An 18,570-nucleotide genomic window follows, 5' to 3' on the forward strand; every position below is an offset into this window, starting at 1 on the left:
TAGGGTGAGAATTCAAATTAAGGTCCAACTGAGTCCAAAACCTGAACTTTCACAGTTATATATTTTTTTTTAATTTATTTATGATAGTCACAGAGAGAGAGAGAGAGAGAGAGAGGCAGAGACACAGGCAGAGGGAGAAGCAGGCTCCATGCACCGGGAGCCGGATGTAGGATTCGATCCCGGGTCTCCAGGATTGCGCCCTGGGCCAAAGGCAGGCGCCAAACCACTGCGCCACCCAGGGATCCCCACAGTTATATTATACTCTTTCCCTTACCATTATCTTGGGAACTCTTTGAGGATATGAACTAATTCATATATAAATCTCAGCACTTGACAGTCATAAATTAGCAGCTTGCTGAATTTCACCCATGTGTATGTTTGGCAGCCAGACCATAATGAATGGATGGATGGCCGGCCATTGTAAAGGAGAGAAGCGGATGGAAGAAAGGGAGGGAGCAAGAAAGGAAGTTAAGATGGATAGATACAGATCTTCTTTGCTTCATGATGGGGTTACATTCCAATAAACCCGTTTTAAGTTTAAAATATCATTAAGTCAAAAATGTATTTAATACACCTAACCCATGGAACACTATAGCCTAACTGGCCCACACTAAATATGCTCAGAATACTGACATGAGCCTACAGTTGGACAAAATCGTCTACCACGAAGCCTATTTTATAACAAAATGCTGACTATGCTGTGTAATTTATTGAACTCTGGACTGAAAATGACAAACAGAATGGTCGTGTGGGTGTAGGTGGCAGTCAGTGTACTGGTGATCGACCCTCATGGTTGTGTGGCTAACAAGGAGCTGTGACTGCTGCCCAGCATCATGGGAAAGGAAGGGACCACAGATCACGAGCCAGGGACAAGACCCAAATTCAAAATTCCAAGAACAGTTTCTACTGAAAGGAATATTACGTTTGCACATCCTTGAGACCAAGTGTCAATGCAAGGAGGTTTATGCTACCTCATTGTACATTTGTTTATGTCAACAAGCACACAGACCATGGGCCCAGTTCTATGCCAGACACCAGGGACACAAGAATGAAACACACGCAGCCCCAGTGACAAAGTAAATGGACACTGAACAGCTCACCAAGAGCCTATCTTTCCCAAGGCTTAACAGTCTCGGCTCATTGCTGTCCAGTTGAACCCCAAACAGGAGACTGCGGATGCTTTTGCGATGAGATCGAAGCCTTGCCAGGTATTCCCAGACCCGGTGTCCATTTTTTACTATCACCTTGTAAACGGCCACAGTGAAATGCACATCCTAAATCAGAGCAAAAGAGCAGAAGTTATTTCTTTTTAAGTTTTGTAACTTAAAAATCATCACCATAGTTTTTCATATTAATGTTGCTTTTAGAATATTTTATCCAGAAAGAAATTTTAGTCTATCCAAGCAAATAATAACACTAATTTTACAGATGAGAAAATTAGTTAAAAGTAGATAATCCACAAAGGTAATAGTGAGTGGGTAGAAAGCCTCTACCTGACACTGGTGGCCTTACTTTTCTTTCTTGTCCCTACTTCATTCTGTGTGGAAAACTGAAACCCTGACTCTTTGACCTTTGTCCTTGACACAAAATGAAAAAGGTATGAGTTCTAAAGAGCATCATGGCTGAGAGTGAACCGGGTAGAAGAGTGTGTAAGATCAGCCTGAAGGGAAGGCGACACCTGAGTCAGCAGTTGCAGGGGCGTGGAGGTTTGGAGCATACAGACCAGGGCAGGAGGGGAGGGACCAGACAGGGGTGGGGGAGCAGAAGGGATGGGGAAGCAGTGGATCTTCCCCCTCACCGAACACCAAGGCAAGATGAGCACACTGCAGACCAGGAAAGCTGGCTGGAAAGGAGAGGTTAAAGGTCTCAGAAAATCTTTGCTGAGCTTAAGAGCCCTAGTCACGGAGGTAAGGAACAGAATCCAAAATACCAGGGGAAGACTGTGCTTTGAGATAAATGAGAATATCATCTTGTTAAAAATCAAAGGGAAAGATGAAAGAATGGATACCAAGAAAGGGGTCCAGAAACCAACACACTGAAATGAGCTGTCAGGAGGGCAGAAGCCCAGTCTGCAAGTCCTGAGGCCTGGTCTCATTTCGAGTGAGAGTCCCTCCTCTCTCTATAGTGGCTTTGTGGGGACACAGTTCACACTGCACACAATTCACACCTTGAAAGTGTACAATACCATGCTTTTTTAGTATATTCACAGAGCTCTGGCTCTCCACCACAATTTTAGAGCATTTTCACAACCCCAAAAAGAACCCCGAATCCATTAGCAGTCACTTCCCATCCCTGCCACCCCCTCTCCAGCCCTCTCTCCCTTTTGGTCATAAACAAGGTTGCTCAGATCACTGGACAGCACTCAGTGGAAACACTTACAGCGGTTGCCATGTACTGGGAGTCATGGGAGAAGCTGATGTGAGTCACATTTGTTCTGGAATATTTGAAAGGCTCTGGGATTTGGTTTTCTAAGGACATTGCATCAAGAATATAAACTGTCCCCTCAGTGAAGCCAGCTCCAAGAAGGACTCCTGAAATCATAATCCAGAGAACAATGCTAGAAAAGGACTTTATTCATTCAAAAAATATCGACTCTAGGCCAGGCCGTGTTCTAGGCGCTGAGGAGACAGCAATGAACAATGAACAGGACAGACAAGAACCCTGGCAGGAGAAACAAGCTGAAAAGCATGAGGCTCTGGGATGAGTGCTCAGATGCTACTAGGCATGGAGAGCTGCAAGGCCCAGAGAGACAAGCTGTCTCATCTAGTCTGCTGGGGGGGGGAGTGCTGTCAAGGGAAACCTCTTGGAGTTGTTGCAGCCAATGGCACAGTCATTTGGGTCTGTTTTCAATTTGGAGCCTAAGACAGGCTGATAAAATGAAAATACCTTCAGGATTGTAGGTTAGACTCTGGACACCAAGCCCCTTCTCGAAGACCCTGCTGAAAAGGTATTTTTTCTTTTCATAATCCCACACTTTGATCATCCCACAGAAACTCCCAATAGCGATGAGGGGTTGATATGGGTGGCAGGAGATGGCACAAATGGCATCCTTGGGTTCCACGAATAACTTCTCAAGTTTGGTCCCATCTGTCGTTAAGTGGTACACTGTTGCATCAGATGTTCCAATGATAAAATTCCTGTTTGCCAAGGAGAGACCAAACAGTATCAGTGTTTGCAGGGAATGGGGCATGCCAGCTATTCTGCTTCTAATTGCACATGAAACGCCTCTGTCGTCTGTAATTTAGTGACATTATTAACCCAACATCTCCAAAAATATACTACCAATACCCAACAGCCTCCATTTGCAAGTGAAAAAGCCCACATTTCTACATGTAAATTGAGTCATTAAGTATGCAGATGGACAGTTGTACAATTAGCTAATCTGCACATGCAAATATTCATTTGTGTATGCAAATATGGAGTTTGGTGCACACATACAGATGTGCCTGCAAATACTGCAAGGGTAATTAAGCAGACTCACAGATAATTCAGTCTTGAAATGTTATGGCTATTAATTATCAAATGCCTTTAACCGCAGCGCTAGGACAAACTCAGCTTCAAGGAAAGACAGACACCAAGCTACGGCAAAGGACGCCAAACACAGCAGAGATTAGAGCTCAGAGATAAGCCCTTTCCAGCTTCCAGTCGCTAAAGATTCTTAATATGAAAATATGCTTCATTAAAAAAAATGACTGACTAGTGATTATGATCAGCAAGTGGAGATTCATCTGCAAGGACTGATGAGGAAATTCAGTTCTATCTTGGACAGAACAAGTGAACAAGGTGAACATCCCACTGCATGCCCACTAACAGAAGACATCAATCATTTTTCAGCCATTCAAATGACTAGATCTATTAACAACTTACCTCACAATAAAAAAGTCACCTTTTAGAGTGCAGTCTGGAGGATAGTTTGATTTTTCGGTGGGTGGAGCCGCTGGAGTCTTTGAAAAGGACAGAGTCCTTATGGAGCTGAGTTTGAAGTGGCTGTACCAGTTAACAATGGACAGGTTGTGATCATAGAACTTAATGTTACCTCTAATATCACCTGTGACAATGTAGCTGAAATGGAGAAAACACCCGTTTGTTAACTAACAGTAGTAAGTACCATCTAATGCCTCAGGCTCTGGGCTCCAGGTGTTGTAAAAACGTCGCCTAATACTGTCTAATACTGTCCTACGAGGCTGATTTTGCCCCACGTTGGGCTCCCTGCTCAGCAAGGAGTCTGCTTCTCCCTCTGCCCCTCACTTCACTCATACCCTCTCTCTCTCAAATAAATAAAATCTTTAAAAAACAATGAGTAATCTTTTTGTAGAAGTATGTACCAACAGCCCCAGTGGTGCAGCGGTTTAGAGCTGCCTGCAGCCCGGGTGTGATCCTGGAGACCCGGGATCGAGTCCCACGTCAGGTTCCCTGCATGGAGCCTGCTTCTCCCTCTGCCTGTGTCTCTGCCTCTCTCTCACTCTCTGTGTCTCTAAGAATAAATAAAAAATCTTAAAAAAAAAAAAGTATGTCCCAAATATCGCAGGGGACACACTTATCCATGGCAACCCTATCAGGCCCTGTGGCTACATGATGCAGGGATCCAGGTGTACCTAATGCAAAGTACATACTGGCTCTCCTATCCCTTCCTTCCCAGAGCAGCCACGTGTAGTGCCAGTGGGCTGTGATTTACAGCCTCTGCCATGAGACCACAGATGACAACAGAGACCATCTACTAGCCCTCCGAAATCACACAGCTTGGCAATAGCACACAAGCCGCTTTACTGGAAGACACTGCTGTCAGAACCGTGGTAAAACCCTGTCCAGTCATCACAGCCAAAGACAGTGCTGCGTGACAAAATGGCTTTTCTTTCCAGTCTTCAGATCCATCCCAAGTGGGCTTTTTTTTTTTAAAGCCTCTGACATAAGTCTAATCACGGGGCGGGGAGGGGGGGAGAAGTAGGGGGATGAATTTCCTCTTATATATGCAAAGTGATTAAATGTAGTTTCTGATTAATAAACGAAGGCAGGTGGGCAGAGTAATTGGCTGGAACATCTTTCACTGCCCTCTGCTGGACAGAAGCAGCAAAACAGGCCAAGTAGTTTCAAGCTCCTTCATGGGCTCCCTGGTCCTGGCTGGGTTTTATTTAACATGGAGAGAGGGGAACTCAGGCCCGGTCTTCAATGGGCCCTAACCCTCAACTGTTGATTCATCATCAACTGCAATTCTCTACTGTCTTTTCCATACCCCTGAGTAAGGACAATTTGCATTTCTCTTTGTAAAGCCATGACAGGACTTCACTGCTCCCTGGATTAAAATCAATGAAAAGGAAAGCAGTGTTCCTAGAAAACAGATGGCACAGTGACTCCAACCACATGGGCATGGTCTTTGTCATTAGGCAATTTCCTCCATCATTGTTGGGACCTTCTCTAACATACAAATAATGATTATTTCATCTAGAGCTCCCCTGTGCCAGAAAAGGTGCTGTGAGTTTTACATGGCTTGTCTTACAAAATCCTCATGAAATCACTCTGAGAGAGAGATGTCATGCCCATTTTGCAGATGGAAAAATTGAGTCAGAAAAGTTAAGTCTCTTTCCCCCAGTCACTCAGCAAGGAAGGAATGCATCCGGAATGTGAATCCTTTTCTGTCTGAGACAAAGGCTTTTAAAAGATCCTCTCTGAGCCCCCACAGCCTCTCAAGTCAGTGAACTTTATAAAGTTTTGCTGTATTTCATCTTTTCATAATGGGTGTTATTTTGTAAACAGAAAAAATAATATAGCTATACACGTTATTTTCTTTAAATTAAAGTATGTAAAATTCAGGATGCAAAATAAGTCTAATTAGTATGGAAGGAAAAAACAAGTTATTTTTTGTTTCACCAACACAAAGGGATTTTAAAAAGTAATACATGCCCATGATTAAAAAAAAAGCAGCAGCAAGCCAATTAGTACAAATGAGACTATAAGAAGAGGTGAATCTACCCCCACCCATGATCCTAATTCTCTGTTCTCTTCCCAGAGGCAACAAACATTCCCAGTTAATAATGAATTTCCCCAGAAATATTCTATGGATTTACAAAATACATGTATACATCCAAAAGGGTTTTAATATACTTTTGTAATCATCGACCACTTCTTTTTAATTAAGTTAATTACCTATCAACTGTAGTAAGAACAGTGATGCCCTCTTTCTGCAAATGAACCAATTTACAAGGTTTGATTTGAGGAAAGCCCACAGAGGTGGAGGCAGATGATGACGGGCGGTGTATGTCCCAGACAACCAGCTTCCCTTCCATTGTTGCTGAGAGTATTTGTGTTAAATTCAAGTGAAAGACTGTCTGGCTAAATTTTCCCACAAGCTTGTTGAATGTCTGCATTTCAAAAGACAGGTTATAAGTTACCATTGGTAATAAATATAAAACAAAGCATTTATCAATGCAGCATATATATTACAGTGATATACAGTAGGAAAAAGATTTTTAAAATGTTTTAAATCACTAAGAAATCTCTCCCTCGTGGATTGCCGTGGTGCAGGCAGTTCTAAACCTCTGCAGGTTTGCTAGGAGAAAGTGAAGGGTTATGTACTGGCTTAATTAAACTGTTTGCTTAAAGCAAATGAAAAATGGTTAATCACTTGTTGATACCTGTTCAACTTCTCTGAGGTTTCAGAAACTGATAAAGAAACTAATGTCTGTTGCAAGCAAAAGCATGCTCCAGTTGTAAGATATCACAAAATAATTATCCCAGTCTTATAAACTTTTCCCATAAACAATTTTCCCATCAGTAGAAATTAAGCACTGTACATAGACATGTCCCTGACTCCTCATGAAATTTCTGCTACATACAATAAGGAACTAGGGCCATCTTTCTTAGGCAGTCTTGGAGACAAAGTGTAGAAAGAACCCAGAGTGGTTACGGGAGCCCCTCAGTGAATGTTTAGTGAATGAATAAATCAAAGAAACTCCTCCATTTGTCTTGTGATACAGCAAGTTTGCTGCCCGGTTCTCTAACTACACAGAGAAGACCCTAAGGTTTACCTCTTCTGCCTTGAACACAAGAGAGTCAGTAAAACAATGATTGGTCAAGTAAGGGCATCAGGGTTTAAGAGCTGCTCTGTTTCCATGCAAGGCATTTTCATCATTTCAAACTGCAGTCAATTCTAATTTGTGGATTCTGTATTTGCAAACTCACCTACTCACTAAAATTTATTTATAACCCTGAAATCAATCCTTGTGGCACTTCCATGATTGTTTGCAGACATGTAGATGTGCGGAGTGGCAAAAATTTGGCTCTCCCTGTGTGCACGTTCCTAGCTGAGGTCAATCAAGGACATGCTCTACCTTCTTACTTCAGCTCTCAAAGTGTAAACACCTGTCCTTTTCAGGGTCTTAGTGCCATGTTGTTCACTTCTTTGAGGTGCTTTTTGTTGGTGCCTCAAACACAGTACTGAAATGCTGTCTAGCATTCCTAAGCATGAGAAGGCCATGATGTATCTTCCAGAGAATATACCTGAGTTAGATAAACTTCATTCAGACATGTGTACCAGAGCTGTTGGCTGTGCATTAATGTTAATGAATCAATATTATGTATTAAATATGATGTCTTCAAACAAAAACATACAGAAATCAAGGTTATATATCTATCTCCTAGTGAAACTGTTATGACCAGAGGCTGATAGGAACCTAATCCTAGGAACAAGGATTCTCCTAGGAACAATGATTTTGTATTCACTAACTGAGGTCTGTGGGGATTTTATGAAAAATAACTACCACAAATAATGAGAATTGACTTTATTTTTTTGATAACTTTGATTTATGAAAAAGAGTTTGCAGATAGAAATAATCTTTTTATATTCATCTCTCTCATCTTTTTTTTTTTTTTTTTTGGCATATCCTCTTAAAAAGAAATTTCTATAAATCATACCAAGAGTGAAGGAAGGAAGCAGAAGAAACCACCACTGAGGGCAGACTACATGAGTGTCAAATGCAGAAAATGCTGCAGGAGACGGGACCCGAGATCCACATCAGATGTGACAGCTCCAGGCAACCAGGCAAGATAAACTCTTGCCTCCAACACCTGCCTCACTGTCTTTCAACTAGCTCTAAAACGTCTAAATACCCAAAATCATGTTATTACTTTGAAAATTGGGTAGCCTAAAAAGATCCACTTGTGTTCAACTATTTACTACATCACTCCAAACTAATTTTCATTCTTTGTTATATGTACACATACATTAGTAAAGCCATCACTTTTTGAATATTTTCTCAGGGTAGTCAACTTCCTTTTCCATAATATTTTATTTTGAACAATGGTTCTATTATTTTCAGCTGACAATTCAATATGGTAAAGGACCCAAGTAAAAATGCCAAATGATTTCCCAATGGTTTAATATCAAAATATACAGAGTAGCTCAAAGTGAGTAAGCTTACACATACATATTTACTCTCCACAAAATCTGACACACAAAAATGCAATAGGCATACTCACTTTTTCTGTTAAACGTGGGGCACTGTGAGCAAGTATATCTCTCTCTTCATACTGATAAGTACAGAAAAAATAGTTACTACTAAAAAAAGACCTGGTTTTCCAAAAGTAGAACATAACCGCAAAATCAAAACAAATTAATCTAAACAGGGTCAGAGCTTTGCAATTTCTATAGGTAAGAGAACCCACTGCCTCCAGGAACATCTGAAAACATTCGAAAGAAAAGCAAGTACATAAAAAAAATGCCACAAATGATTGTGACTTTAAATGGTAGTTAATGCAAATCTGATTGCTACATTTATAAGGCATTAAAAGCTACAGTACCAGAAATAAGGACTACCCTGAAAATTAGTGATTGGATCAGTGTTTTTGTTCTTGCTTTGCATTTTTCATTTAGGTAAAATTCACATAACATAAAATTAACTATTAATCATTTTATTTTCTTTTTAAAGATTTTATTTTTAAGTAATCTCTACACCCAACTTGGGTGGGGCTTGAACTCACACTCGGAGACCAAGAGCCACATGCTCCACCAGCTGAGTCAGCCAGGTACCCCCAACCATTAATCATTTTAGAGTGTACAATTCAGTGACATTTCATACATTAATAATGTTGTGCAACCATCACTTCTGTCTAGTTCCAGGACATTTTCATTACCCCAAAAGGAAGACCCTCTCCATTAAGCCATCATTCGTGCCCCTCCCCTAGCCCTAGACAATCACCAATCTGTACTTTGCTGCCTGGGTTTCATATCAATGGAATCATGGAGCACGTGGCTTATTGTGTCTGGCTTCTTTCATTGACCATGATGTTTATGAGGCTCATCCATGTAGCAGGTGTCGGTGCCTCATTCTTTTTATGGTTGAGTCATATTCCATTGCATGGAGGCACCACATTTTGTTTATTCATTCATTAGTTGATGGGTATTTGGCTTGCTTCTACCTTTTGGTTATTACAAATAATGCTGCTGCTATGAACATTTGTATGTAAGTATTTGAATGTCTGTTTTAAATTCTTTTGGATTTACGAATTGCTGGGTCATATGGTAATTTTATGTTTGACTTTTGATGTTTTTTTAATCTCCTGATTTCTGCCCTGTGTCAGTATATATATTGCTGATCTGTTTGCTAATCCCTTTCTAAAAGGGGATAAAGCCGGGTCTTGTAAAACCCTGTATTTTAGACCTGTTAAATACATTAAATACATTCAAATAAATATTAGCCTCGTTACTTAAAAAAATTAAATGGAATTTAAATTATCTGCTTCTGATTTAATATACTAATTTCCAATGAGACTAAAATAAATGCTATAATTAAATCAAAACATTTTAATACATTTTTATTGCTTCCTAAGTAGATGCTATATTACTACATTGCCAAAACATCTGTACTCAGGGAATGAACATATACTTGTCCCTACATTTAAGACAAATCAAAATATTTCTACTTACCCACACATAATAAATTGCCTGTGTTTTACTATTGCTCACCAATTCTTTATTATTTGTTGGATTAAAAGTAAGGTAGTTCTGAAATATAAAGTATGGAAATATATTACATTACAATACATTTTCTGTTTCTCTCTGGCTAAGCTAAATGTTAAAAATAAATAATATTTTTACTATAATAAATAGCTGAGTAGAAATATAAAACAGAAAAGACATAGCATTTTATAAGCATTAGGAATATAAACACTAAAAAAAGGAATATAAACACCGAGTGTTAAATTAATGGTTTCAAATGTGTTCCCTTTCTTATTTAGTCTTATTTATTACAATTTTTCATCTATAAATTGGAACAAGCAAAAGTAGCACAAAATTCACTAATAACCTTTACTCTGTGTCCTTTTGGACAAAAACTGCTGCATAAACATTTCTAAATTTGACAAGGCCACAAGGGAACTTGGAATGAATGCCAAATACTGGAAAGAGTTTCTGATTCCTTCCAAGATGGTGAATAGCATGGGCTGCCTGGCTCCCTTCCCAAAAATCAACCCTATGGAAGTGAGGAAACCACAAAATACAGAAGGTAAACAACAGCAACAACACAGTGGAGATCCCTGGGGAGGCTTCACCTGTGCCCTGCCATGGTGTGTGGATGGGAGGGGCTTTGGAAGGCAGCCCTGGAAGACAGGTTCCAGAAAGATGTCTAAAGTTCCATTCCTGCCACTTCCACCCCATTGCCTCGTCCTTGCCTACTCCAGGAATGTAAAGGACCAATGCCAATGTTTGAGAAGTAATTCCAGGGCAGCTCAAAGGCCTGTGGGGCAGGGAGGGGTGATGAAAAAGTGATGAAAGCAAGTGCGTGGACAAGCTCTCACAAAGGCTGGAAACCAACCTCAAATCACCACAACCCGTGATTTGATAAGAAGCAATAGTAAGTCTTCCTTGGAGGAAGTTATCATCCTGAGCCTCAAATTATTTCTATACTTTTATTTTATTTTATAGATTTTATTTATTTATTCATGATAGTCACACAGAGAGAGACAGAGAGGCAGAGACACAGGCAGAGGGAGGAGCAGGCTCCATGCAGGGAGCCCGATGTGGGATTCAATCCCGGGTCTCCAGGATCGCGCCCCGGGCCAAAGGCAGGCGCCAAACCGCTGCGCCACCCAGGGATCCCTATTTCTATACTTTTAAAAGCACAATGTTGGGCATTCAATAAAATATAACCAGGCACATGAAAGAGACATATCCAAATGATGGACAACAGAGGGGGAAAGCAATTAGCAGAAAGAGACATCGGGAGATGTGGTTGTAACATCGACACACCCAGACATGACAATAACTATCTATGGTCAGTATGTGCAAGAAAGTAGAGGGCAAGACAAGTAATCTCAGCAGATCATTCTATTTTTAAAAAGAATCAAATGGAAATTCTAGATCTGAAAAAATTGATTTTAAAAAACCCTCAGAATAGGATTTAACAGAAAATTTAATATAGCCGAAGAAATGATTAGTCAGTAGAGAAGGAAGATAAACTATAGGAGAAAATATCCAAACTGAAGGATAAAGACAAAAAGAACAGAAACTATGGACAAGACAATTTAAGAGGGCAGCCCTGGTGGCGCAGCGGTTTGGCGCCACCTGCAGACTGGGGTGTGATCCTGGAGACTAGGATCCAGTCCCAGTCAGGCTCCCTGTGTGGAGCCTGCTTCTCTCCCCCCCCTCTCTGTCTATGAATAAATAAAATCTTAAAAAAAAAAGACAATATAAGACATTTAGGACAAGAAGGATCTAATGTATGCATAATTGTAGTACAGAGAGGAAAGAAATAAATATGGTAGAAGTAATGTTTGAAAGGTAGTGGTGGAGGATTTTCCAAAACTGAGGAAAGACATGACATCCCAAGTTCAAAAAACCCCAAAATACATGTTTCGGTTTTTTAAAAACTTTTAATTTTTACTTATTTACCCTTTTTCGTAAGTAATCTCTATACCCAATGTGGGGCTCAAATGCAAGACCCAAGATCAAGAGTCATGTGCTCCACTGATTGAGTCAGCTAGGTACCCAGTTTTGGGTTTTTTAAAAATCAACAGTATACCCATATACATACAGACACACCAACAAAAACTGCTAAAAACCAACAGAAAATCTTAAAAGTAGTCAGAATGGGGTGGGAGGGAAAAAATACATAAGTTTCAAAAGAGGAAACAGTAAGATTGATAGTTGACATCTGAACAGAAATGGTGTAAAGTCTGAAGACAATGGAATATGTTCAAAGTACGAAAGAAGATAACTACCAACCTACAGTCCTATAGTTTGGGAAAACAGCCTTCAAAAGCAAAGATAATTACCAAGAGAAATGAGAACATATATCTTTACAAAGATTGGTGCATGAAAGTTCATGCACCTTTGTTTTCAACAGCCACAAACAGGGAACAGTACCAATGTCTTTTTAATAGTGAATAAACAAATTGTGACATATCCACTCAATGTACGACTATTCAGCATTAACTTTATAAAGGAAACATAAAGAATAATATAAGGGAATAAGCAATTGATACATGCAACAACATGGATGAATCTCAAAATTAAATTGAGTGAAAGCAGCCAGAGCCCTCCACAAAAGGAGTCAATTTCTGTAAAATTCTGGAGTATGCAAACTAATAAACAATAAACAGGAGGGTAAATGTTGGGACATGGGCAGAGGGGGAGTTTAGGTTTACTCCCATTATAATGTAAATTCATTGAAAGACTTCAAGAGAGTGATATAATCTGTTTTGCTTGTTTGAGAATTATTGCTCTAACTACAGCAGGAAGGTCCATTGTGACAAGAGTGAACACATCAGCTGGGAGGATGTCACACAGGCAGATGTGGTGGCAGTGAAAACAGAGAGAGGAAGTAGGATTTCAGGATGCTTCTTGGGAGTACACTTAAAAGTCACAGGAATGGATAAGAATACCCAGGAAGAAGGTATAGCAGGAAGAGGAGCTCCTATAACTAAACCCTGAGGACTGCCCATATTTAAAAGGTGTGCAATGAAAGAGGAAGAGCTCACAAAAGGAGCCCAGGAAAGATCAATGAGCCAGCAGAAAAGGTGTCTTGAACCTCCAATTGGGAGAGGTGCTACTGATTTAATAGTGTTCATTTGACTTGGAAACACCAGTGACTGTGATAAGCACAGATTTGGTAAAGCCATGGTGGGGGGGGGGGGGGCGGGTAGAAGGCAGAGCAAAAGAATCAAAATGTTCATCATCAGTAGGATAGATAAATGAGCTGTATTGTCCTCAAACAAGGAGAGACTATATAGCATGAAAATTAATGAATTCTAGCTCAATAATCAACGTGGATGTATCTCAAAAACAAGGTAGAGAAGATGAAGCAGTTATGATTCCAAATATGTATCAAACAAAACAGTTAAAACAAAATAGGATAGTACTGAAGGAGTGGCACCTGGGTAGCTCAGTTGGTTAAGCATCCAACTCCTGATTTTGGCTCAGGTCATGATATCAGGGTTGTGAGATCAAGCCCTATATCGGGCTTTGCACTCAGCATGGAGTCTGCTTGAGAGTCTCTCTCCCTCTCCCTCGGCCTCTCCCACTGGTGCACATATACTCTCTTTCTTAAAAAAAAAAAAAAAAAAAAAAAAAGGGCAGCCCCGGTGGCGCAGCGGTTTGGCGCCACCTGCAGCCTGGGGTGTGATCCTGCAGACCCAGGATTGAGTCCCACGTAAGGCTCCCTGCATGGAACCTGCTTCTCCTTCTGCCTGTGTCTCTGCCTCTCTCTCTCCCTGTGTCTATGAATAAATAAATAAAGTCTTAAAAAAAAAAAAAAAGGAGAATACTGAGGGATACATGCATTGCTGGAAAAAAAATATAAAGGAAAGCAAGGGAATGTGTAACACAAAATCCGGGACACTAGTTAATTTTAGGAAGCAAGGCTAAGGATGAGATTGGGGAAGGGGAACAAAGGGTGATGTTCTTTCTTGACCCAGCAGTAAGTACACAGGTACATTTTGTTTCCTTCCTTAAAATGTACACATTTTGCATGTATGCCTTATTTAGCAATGACAACATAAAGAGATCAAATATCTTGTGCACAAAAAAGTAAAAGAAAGATGACAAAGTAAGAAAGCAAATGCAGATGGCTCTTCAGAGACATATTACTGTGAAGAGGCACAGGGGCAAGATCTGGACGATGGCCCATCAATGGCGATCTCTAAAGATAGGTGAAGCTAAAGCATGTGTACTTGCTGAGGGGATAATCATCCATTAGAGGAATAGGCTGGTCACTGCAGGAGAGGGCCTTGAGTGTGTGAGAGGGATGGGATCTAGTGCACTGGTTCTCTCATAATTAGAGGGGAAAGAGAAGGTGGGGAGGTTGAAAGCAAGCTGTAGGCCTGGGAATGAGAACAGGCCAGTGTATCTGATGGCCTCCATTCCCCCAATGCAAAATGAGAGGTCATCTGCTGAGAGTAAGAGGAAGGACTGGGGAGGTATGAGGAGAAGGTGTGAGATAAGTGTCTCTAGAAGCAAAACAGACAACCTACTAGCACTAAAGCCAGTCAATGCTGAAAGCTCAGTTGTCATTTGTGACTCCATGCCAGATCAAAGAAACCTGCTCAGTTGGGTGGGCAGGAGCACAGAGCACACTAATGGCAGAGTCCTTCCAGATGTGGGGCATATGCAGTGCTAACAGCACTTTCTGTTATGATGGAGATGTTCACTCATCTGTGCTGTCAAACATGGCCGCAGTCAGTCACAGGTGGCTAGTGAGTACCTGAAATGTAGAGATGCTGAGGAAATGAATTTGTAGTTTTATCTTATTTCAATCTATTCAAATCTAAGTAGCCACATGTATTCAGCAAAGTTTCATGGTGCAAAATCACACAAAAATCAGTTGAGTTTCTATATATTAGCAATAAACAATCTGAGAAGGAAATTAAGAACACGAATCTACTTACAATAGCATAAAAATACCTAGGAATAAAATCTTGGGTGAAAGTTGTACACTGCAAACTATAAAACACTGCTGAAGGAAATTCAAGAAGACATAAGTATATGGAAAGACATCCTGTGCCCATGGATTGTTAAGAGGACAGCTATCCCAAGTGATCGTAGATTCAATGCAATCTCTATCAAAATCCCAGAGGAGCTTTTGGCAGCAATAGAAAAACCTACTATGGCTGGTGGCTATTCTATCAGCTCAGCTTACAAAGCCGTAAGGAAATTTTTTTCAGAGACCTAGAGAAATGCTGGGGGCCAGAAGAGACATGGACATAAAGCTGTAGAGCTTTATGATTGGCTGAGCCCAATCACCCAGACCCTCTGACTGGGTTCTAGGTCCGGCATCCAGGTATGTACTTTCCATAGTGTCTTAGCACATGAGTAGGTACTCAGCAAGCTAATGATGAATGAGGACGCAAGAATGAATAAGACGATGCAGAACAGCAGAGTAAACTTTGTGGGTGTCCTTGGCAAGTAACTTCAAGCAAACTGGGACTAATAACTTCCAGATATTAGGAGCAGTTAAGTGCATACTTCCAGAATAAGAAAGGCTGCTGGCCTCTGACTTCAGACAAATTATCTGTAATTTTTTTTAAATTTTTTTAAATTATCTGTAATTAATAGCATTCCATAGATGTTACTAAATAACTCCTTCCCAACATGTTTGCATGGATTGTGTGAGATACTGTATATAAAGAACTTAGCAGAATCTGGCACATAATAAATGCTCAAAAAATTGCTAACCATCATAAAAAATAAAAATGAAATCATGGATATGAAAATGTTTTTTAACAAGTGCTAGAGCACCATAACAAAACTCCAGTAAAGCCAAAAGTAGGTTTTGACCTGGGCTCAGTATAACTGTACACCATCACTTTACAGACTCAAATTGAGCTCACCTGAAAGCCATACTCTTTGGGAAGGTCAAGAGTACACGCTGGCGTTTCCACTGCTAAGGTCCACCTCCAGATGCAAACTTTCTGTGAGTGCCAGCAGACAGAGGAGGATAAGAAGAAGGTTTCTGAAGGCAGCTAAGTCCCCTACACCTCTTGTGGTAACCCTGTAACTTCGGCTAATGGAGCAGAGCACTGTAAGCAAAGCTCCAGGCAGAGAACTCCCACCAATGTGCTAAGGGATATGGTCATTCCCTGAGAGCATCACAGATGCCATGTGGCCAGAGCAGAGCTGCTCACTGGGACACACCTGACAGGCTGGCCAGCCCGCTGAGGCCAATTCCAAGGGCCCTGTACCTGGATTTCAGCATCTGAGATGGTTGCCAGATACTTGGCGTCCCGGGTGATGGCTATGGACCCAATGCCATTGCCTTCTGGACAGCTGTCAAATATTGTGTGCACAGGAATGCTGCAAAACAGGCCAGGGGAACAACTGTTTGCTGAGGTCTCCTTGCTTCCCAGAGGGACTCACTTCAAAAGCATCAGTTATGGAGGAACCAAATGTGGTTCATCCATATGATGGACTATGATTCAGCCATAGAAAGGAATAGGCAGTGAAAGCTACTCTGCCATGGGCGAACCCTGAAAACACCACATGAAGTGAAAGGAGCCTGCTGTATGAATCCATTGGTATGAAATGTCCAGAGTTTGAGGTGGCTGGGTGGCTTAGTTGGTGAAGCATTTGCCTTTGGCTCAGGATGGAGTCTCAGGATGGATCCCCACATCAGGCTCCCTGCTCAGCAGGGAGTCTGCTTCTCCCTCTGCCCCCACCCCTGGTCCTTCTCTCTTTCTCTCAAATAAACAAATAAAATATTTTTTTAATGAAGTGTCCATAATTAGAAAATTCGCAGGGATAGAAAGCAGATTGGAGGCTGCTAGGGGATGGGGGAGGAGGGAAAGAGAATGATGGCTGATGGTTTCAGATTTTCCTTTTGGGGAGTTGAAAATATTTTGGAAGTAGGAGTGCCTAGCTGGATCAGTCAGTGGAGTATGTGACTTCTGATCTCAGGGTTGTGAGTTCAGGCCCGATGTTGAGTGTAGAGATTACTTAAAATCTTTTAAAGAAAAAGTATTTTGGAACTAGCTATAGGTGGGGATCACATAACACTGTTACTGTGCTAAATGCCATTGAATGCACACTTTATAATGGTGAATTGTATGTTATGTAAATTTTACCTCAATTTAAAAAAACAAAATTAACTTGGCATCATGCAAATGGGCTATTTGTTGTCTTCGTGAAGTCTAGTGTCACTCATTATTGAGCGCTGATTCGGTGCCAGGCACAAAGGACGGAAATATGAAAAAAGACTCCTAGGACAATACCCAAGCTCTTAGGAAAACGAGCACCCTCCTACCTAAGTGGGAATGTAAATAAGCACAAGCTTTCTAGACAGCAACTTAGCTACATCAATCAAAATTGTAAATGTATATACCCTATGACCCAACAATTCCTCTTCTACAACTTGTTCCCAGAAAAATAATAGCAAAAATAAACAGATAAATATTAGTTCATGTTTTTGTAGAACTGCTTTAATGGCAAAAAAATCTGGAAACAACAAAATATCCATGGATGTGAGAGATGTTAAAAAATATTAGAACATAACCATATAATGAAAAACTATGCTACTTTCAAAAAAAATGAGGAAGATATTGGAAGGTGACCAAAATTTTGTGAAAAAAGCAAATTACAAAAGAGTGTATGTAGCATCATCCTGGATGAAGGAAAGAAAGTGCACACATTTCTGTGCAGAGAAGAGGCTAGAGGAATGGACTCCAAAGTAAGCTAAGGTGACTGTGGAGATGTGTTTGGGTGGAAAGGGACTTTCACTTTTTTGTCCTCATGCACTTTTTTTTTTTTTTTAAGATTTTTATTTATTTATTTGAGAGAGAGCGAGAGCAAGAGTGAAGTGAGGGGCAGAGGGAGAAGTAGACTCCCACTGAGCGGGGAGCTAGTATGGGGCTCAATCCCAGGACCTCAGGATCATGATCTGAGCCAAAGGCAGGCAGATGCTTAACTGACTGAACCACTCAGCCCCTCTCTTCATTACTTCTGTACTTGTTACTGGCAAGACTCGAACTGTAAGAAGCAGGCAAAGCCTTGTCACATGCAGAATTAATTTTCTAAAAGATTTTATTAATTTATTCATGAGAGACACAGAGACACAGGCAGAGGGAGAAACAGGCTCCTGCGGAAAGCCCGATGCAGGACTTGATCCCAGGACTCCAGGATCACGACCTGCACCAAAGGCAGACACTCAACCACTAAGCCACCCAGCTGCCCCTAAATTAGATATTTAAATATCTAAGAGAGCTAAAGAAATTCAGGAGATGGCAGAAGCAAGGAAGTGAGTGAACAGTAGCATGGGGAGGGGGGAGTCCCTGACCTACACTGGAGATAAAGAGCAGGTAGTAATAATCCAGGAACATAATCCAGGAACACTGTTTTTCATTATGGAGCCCTTGTTATAGCAAACATGTCACTTCTGGGCCATACCTGGCTGGGCCCAGAGAGAAACACAGAGAGAGACAGAGGCAGAGACATAGGTATAGGGAAAAGCAGGCTCCATGCAAGGAGCCCAATGTGGGATTCAATCCCAGGACTCCAGAATCATGCCCTGAGCTGAAGGCAGATGCTTAACTGCTGAACTACCCAGGTGTCCTGGGAAAAGCATCTTAACCCTGTGGCTATTCAGAATTAAA

At 41.0% G+C, this 18,570-nt stretch overlaps 1 protein-coding gene across 1 annotated transcript in view; it reads right to left on the minus strand.

Annotated features, from left to right (window-relative positions):
• Positions 1–18,570, minus strand: part of CFAP251 (cilia and flagella associated protein 251) — a 68,256-nt gene that overhangs the window by 34,872 nt on the left and 14,814 nt on the right. Inside the window, exons 7-15 of the mRNA XM_035706674.2 lie at positions 16,168–16,279; positions 15,817–15,897; positions 9,920–9,997; positions 8,473–8,523; positions 6,142–6,356; positions 3,868–4,062; positions 2,887–3,137; positions 2,380–2,531; positions 1,101–1,274 (exon numbers count right to left, since the gene is read on the minus strand). Coding sequence (XP_035562567.1) covers positions 1,101–1,274; positions 2,380–2,531; positions 2,887–3,137; positions 3,868–4,062; positions 6,142–6,356; positions 8,473–8,523; positions 9,920–9,997; positions 15,817–15,897; positions 16,168–16,279 — 1,309 coding nt within the window. The remainder of the gene's footprint in view (positions 1–1,100; positions 1,275–2,379; positions 2,532–2,886; positions 3,138–3,867; positions 4,063–6,141; positions 6,357–8,472; positions 8,524–9,919; positions 9,998–15,816; positions 15,898–16,167; positions 16,280–18,570) is intronic.

The sequence above is a fragment of the Canis lupus genome, chromosome 26 (genome assembly GCF_003254725.2).
Source record: "Canis lupus dingo isolate Sandy chromosome 26, ASM325472v2, whole genome shotgun sequence".
Lineage (NCBI taxonomy): Eukaryota > Metazoa > Chordata > Mammalia > Carnivora > Canidae > Canis > Canis lupus.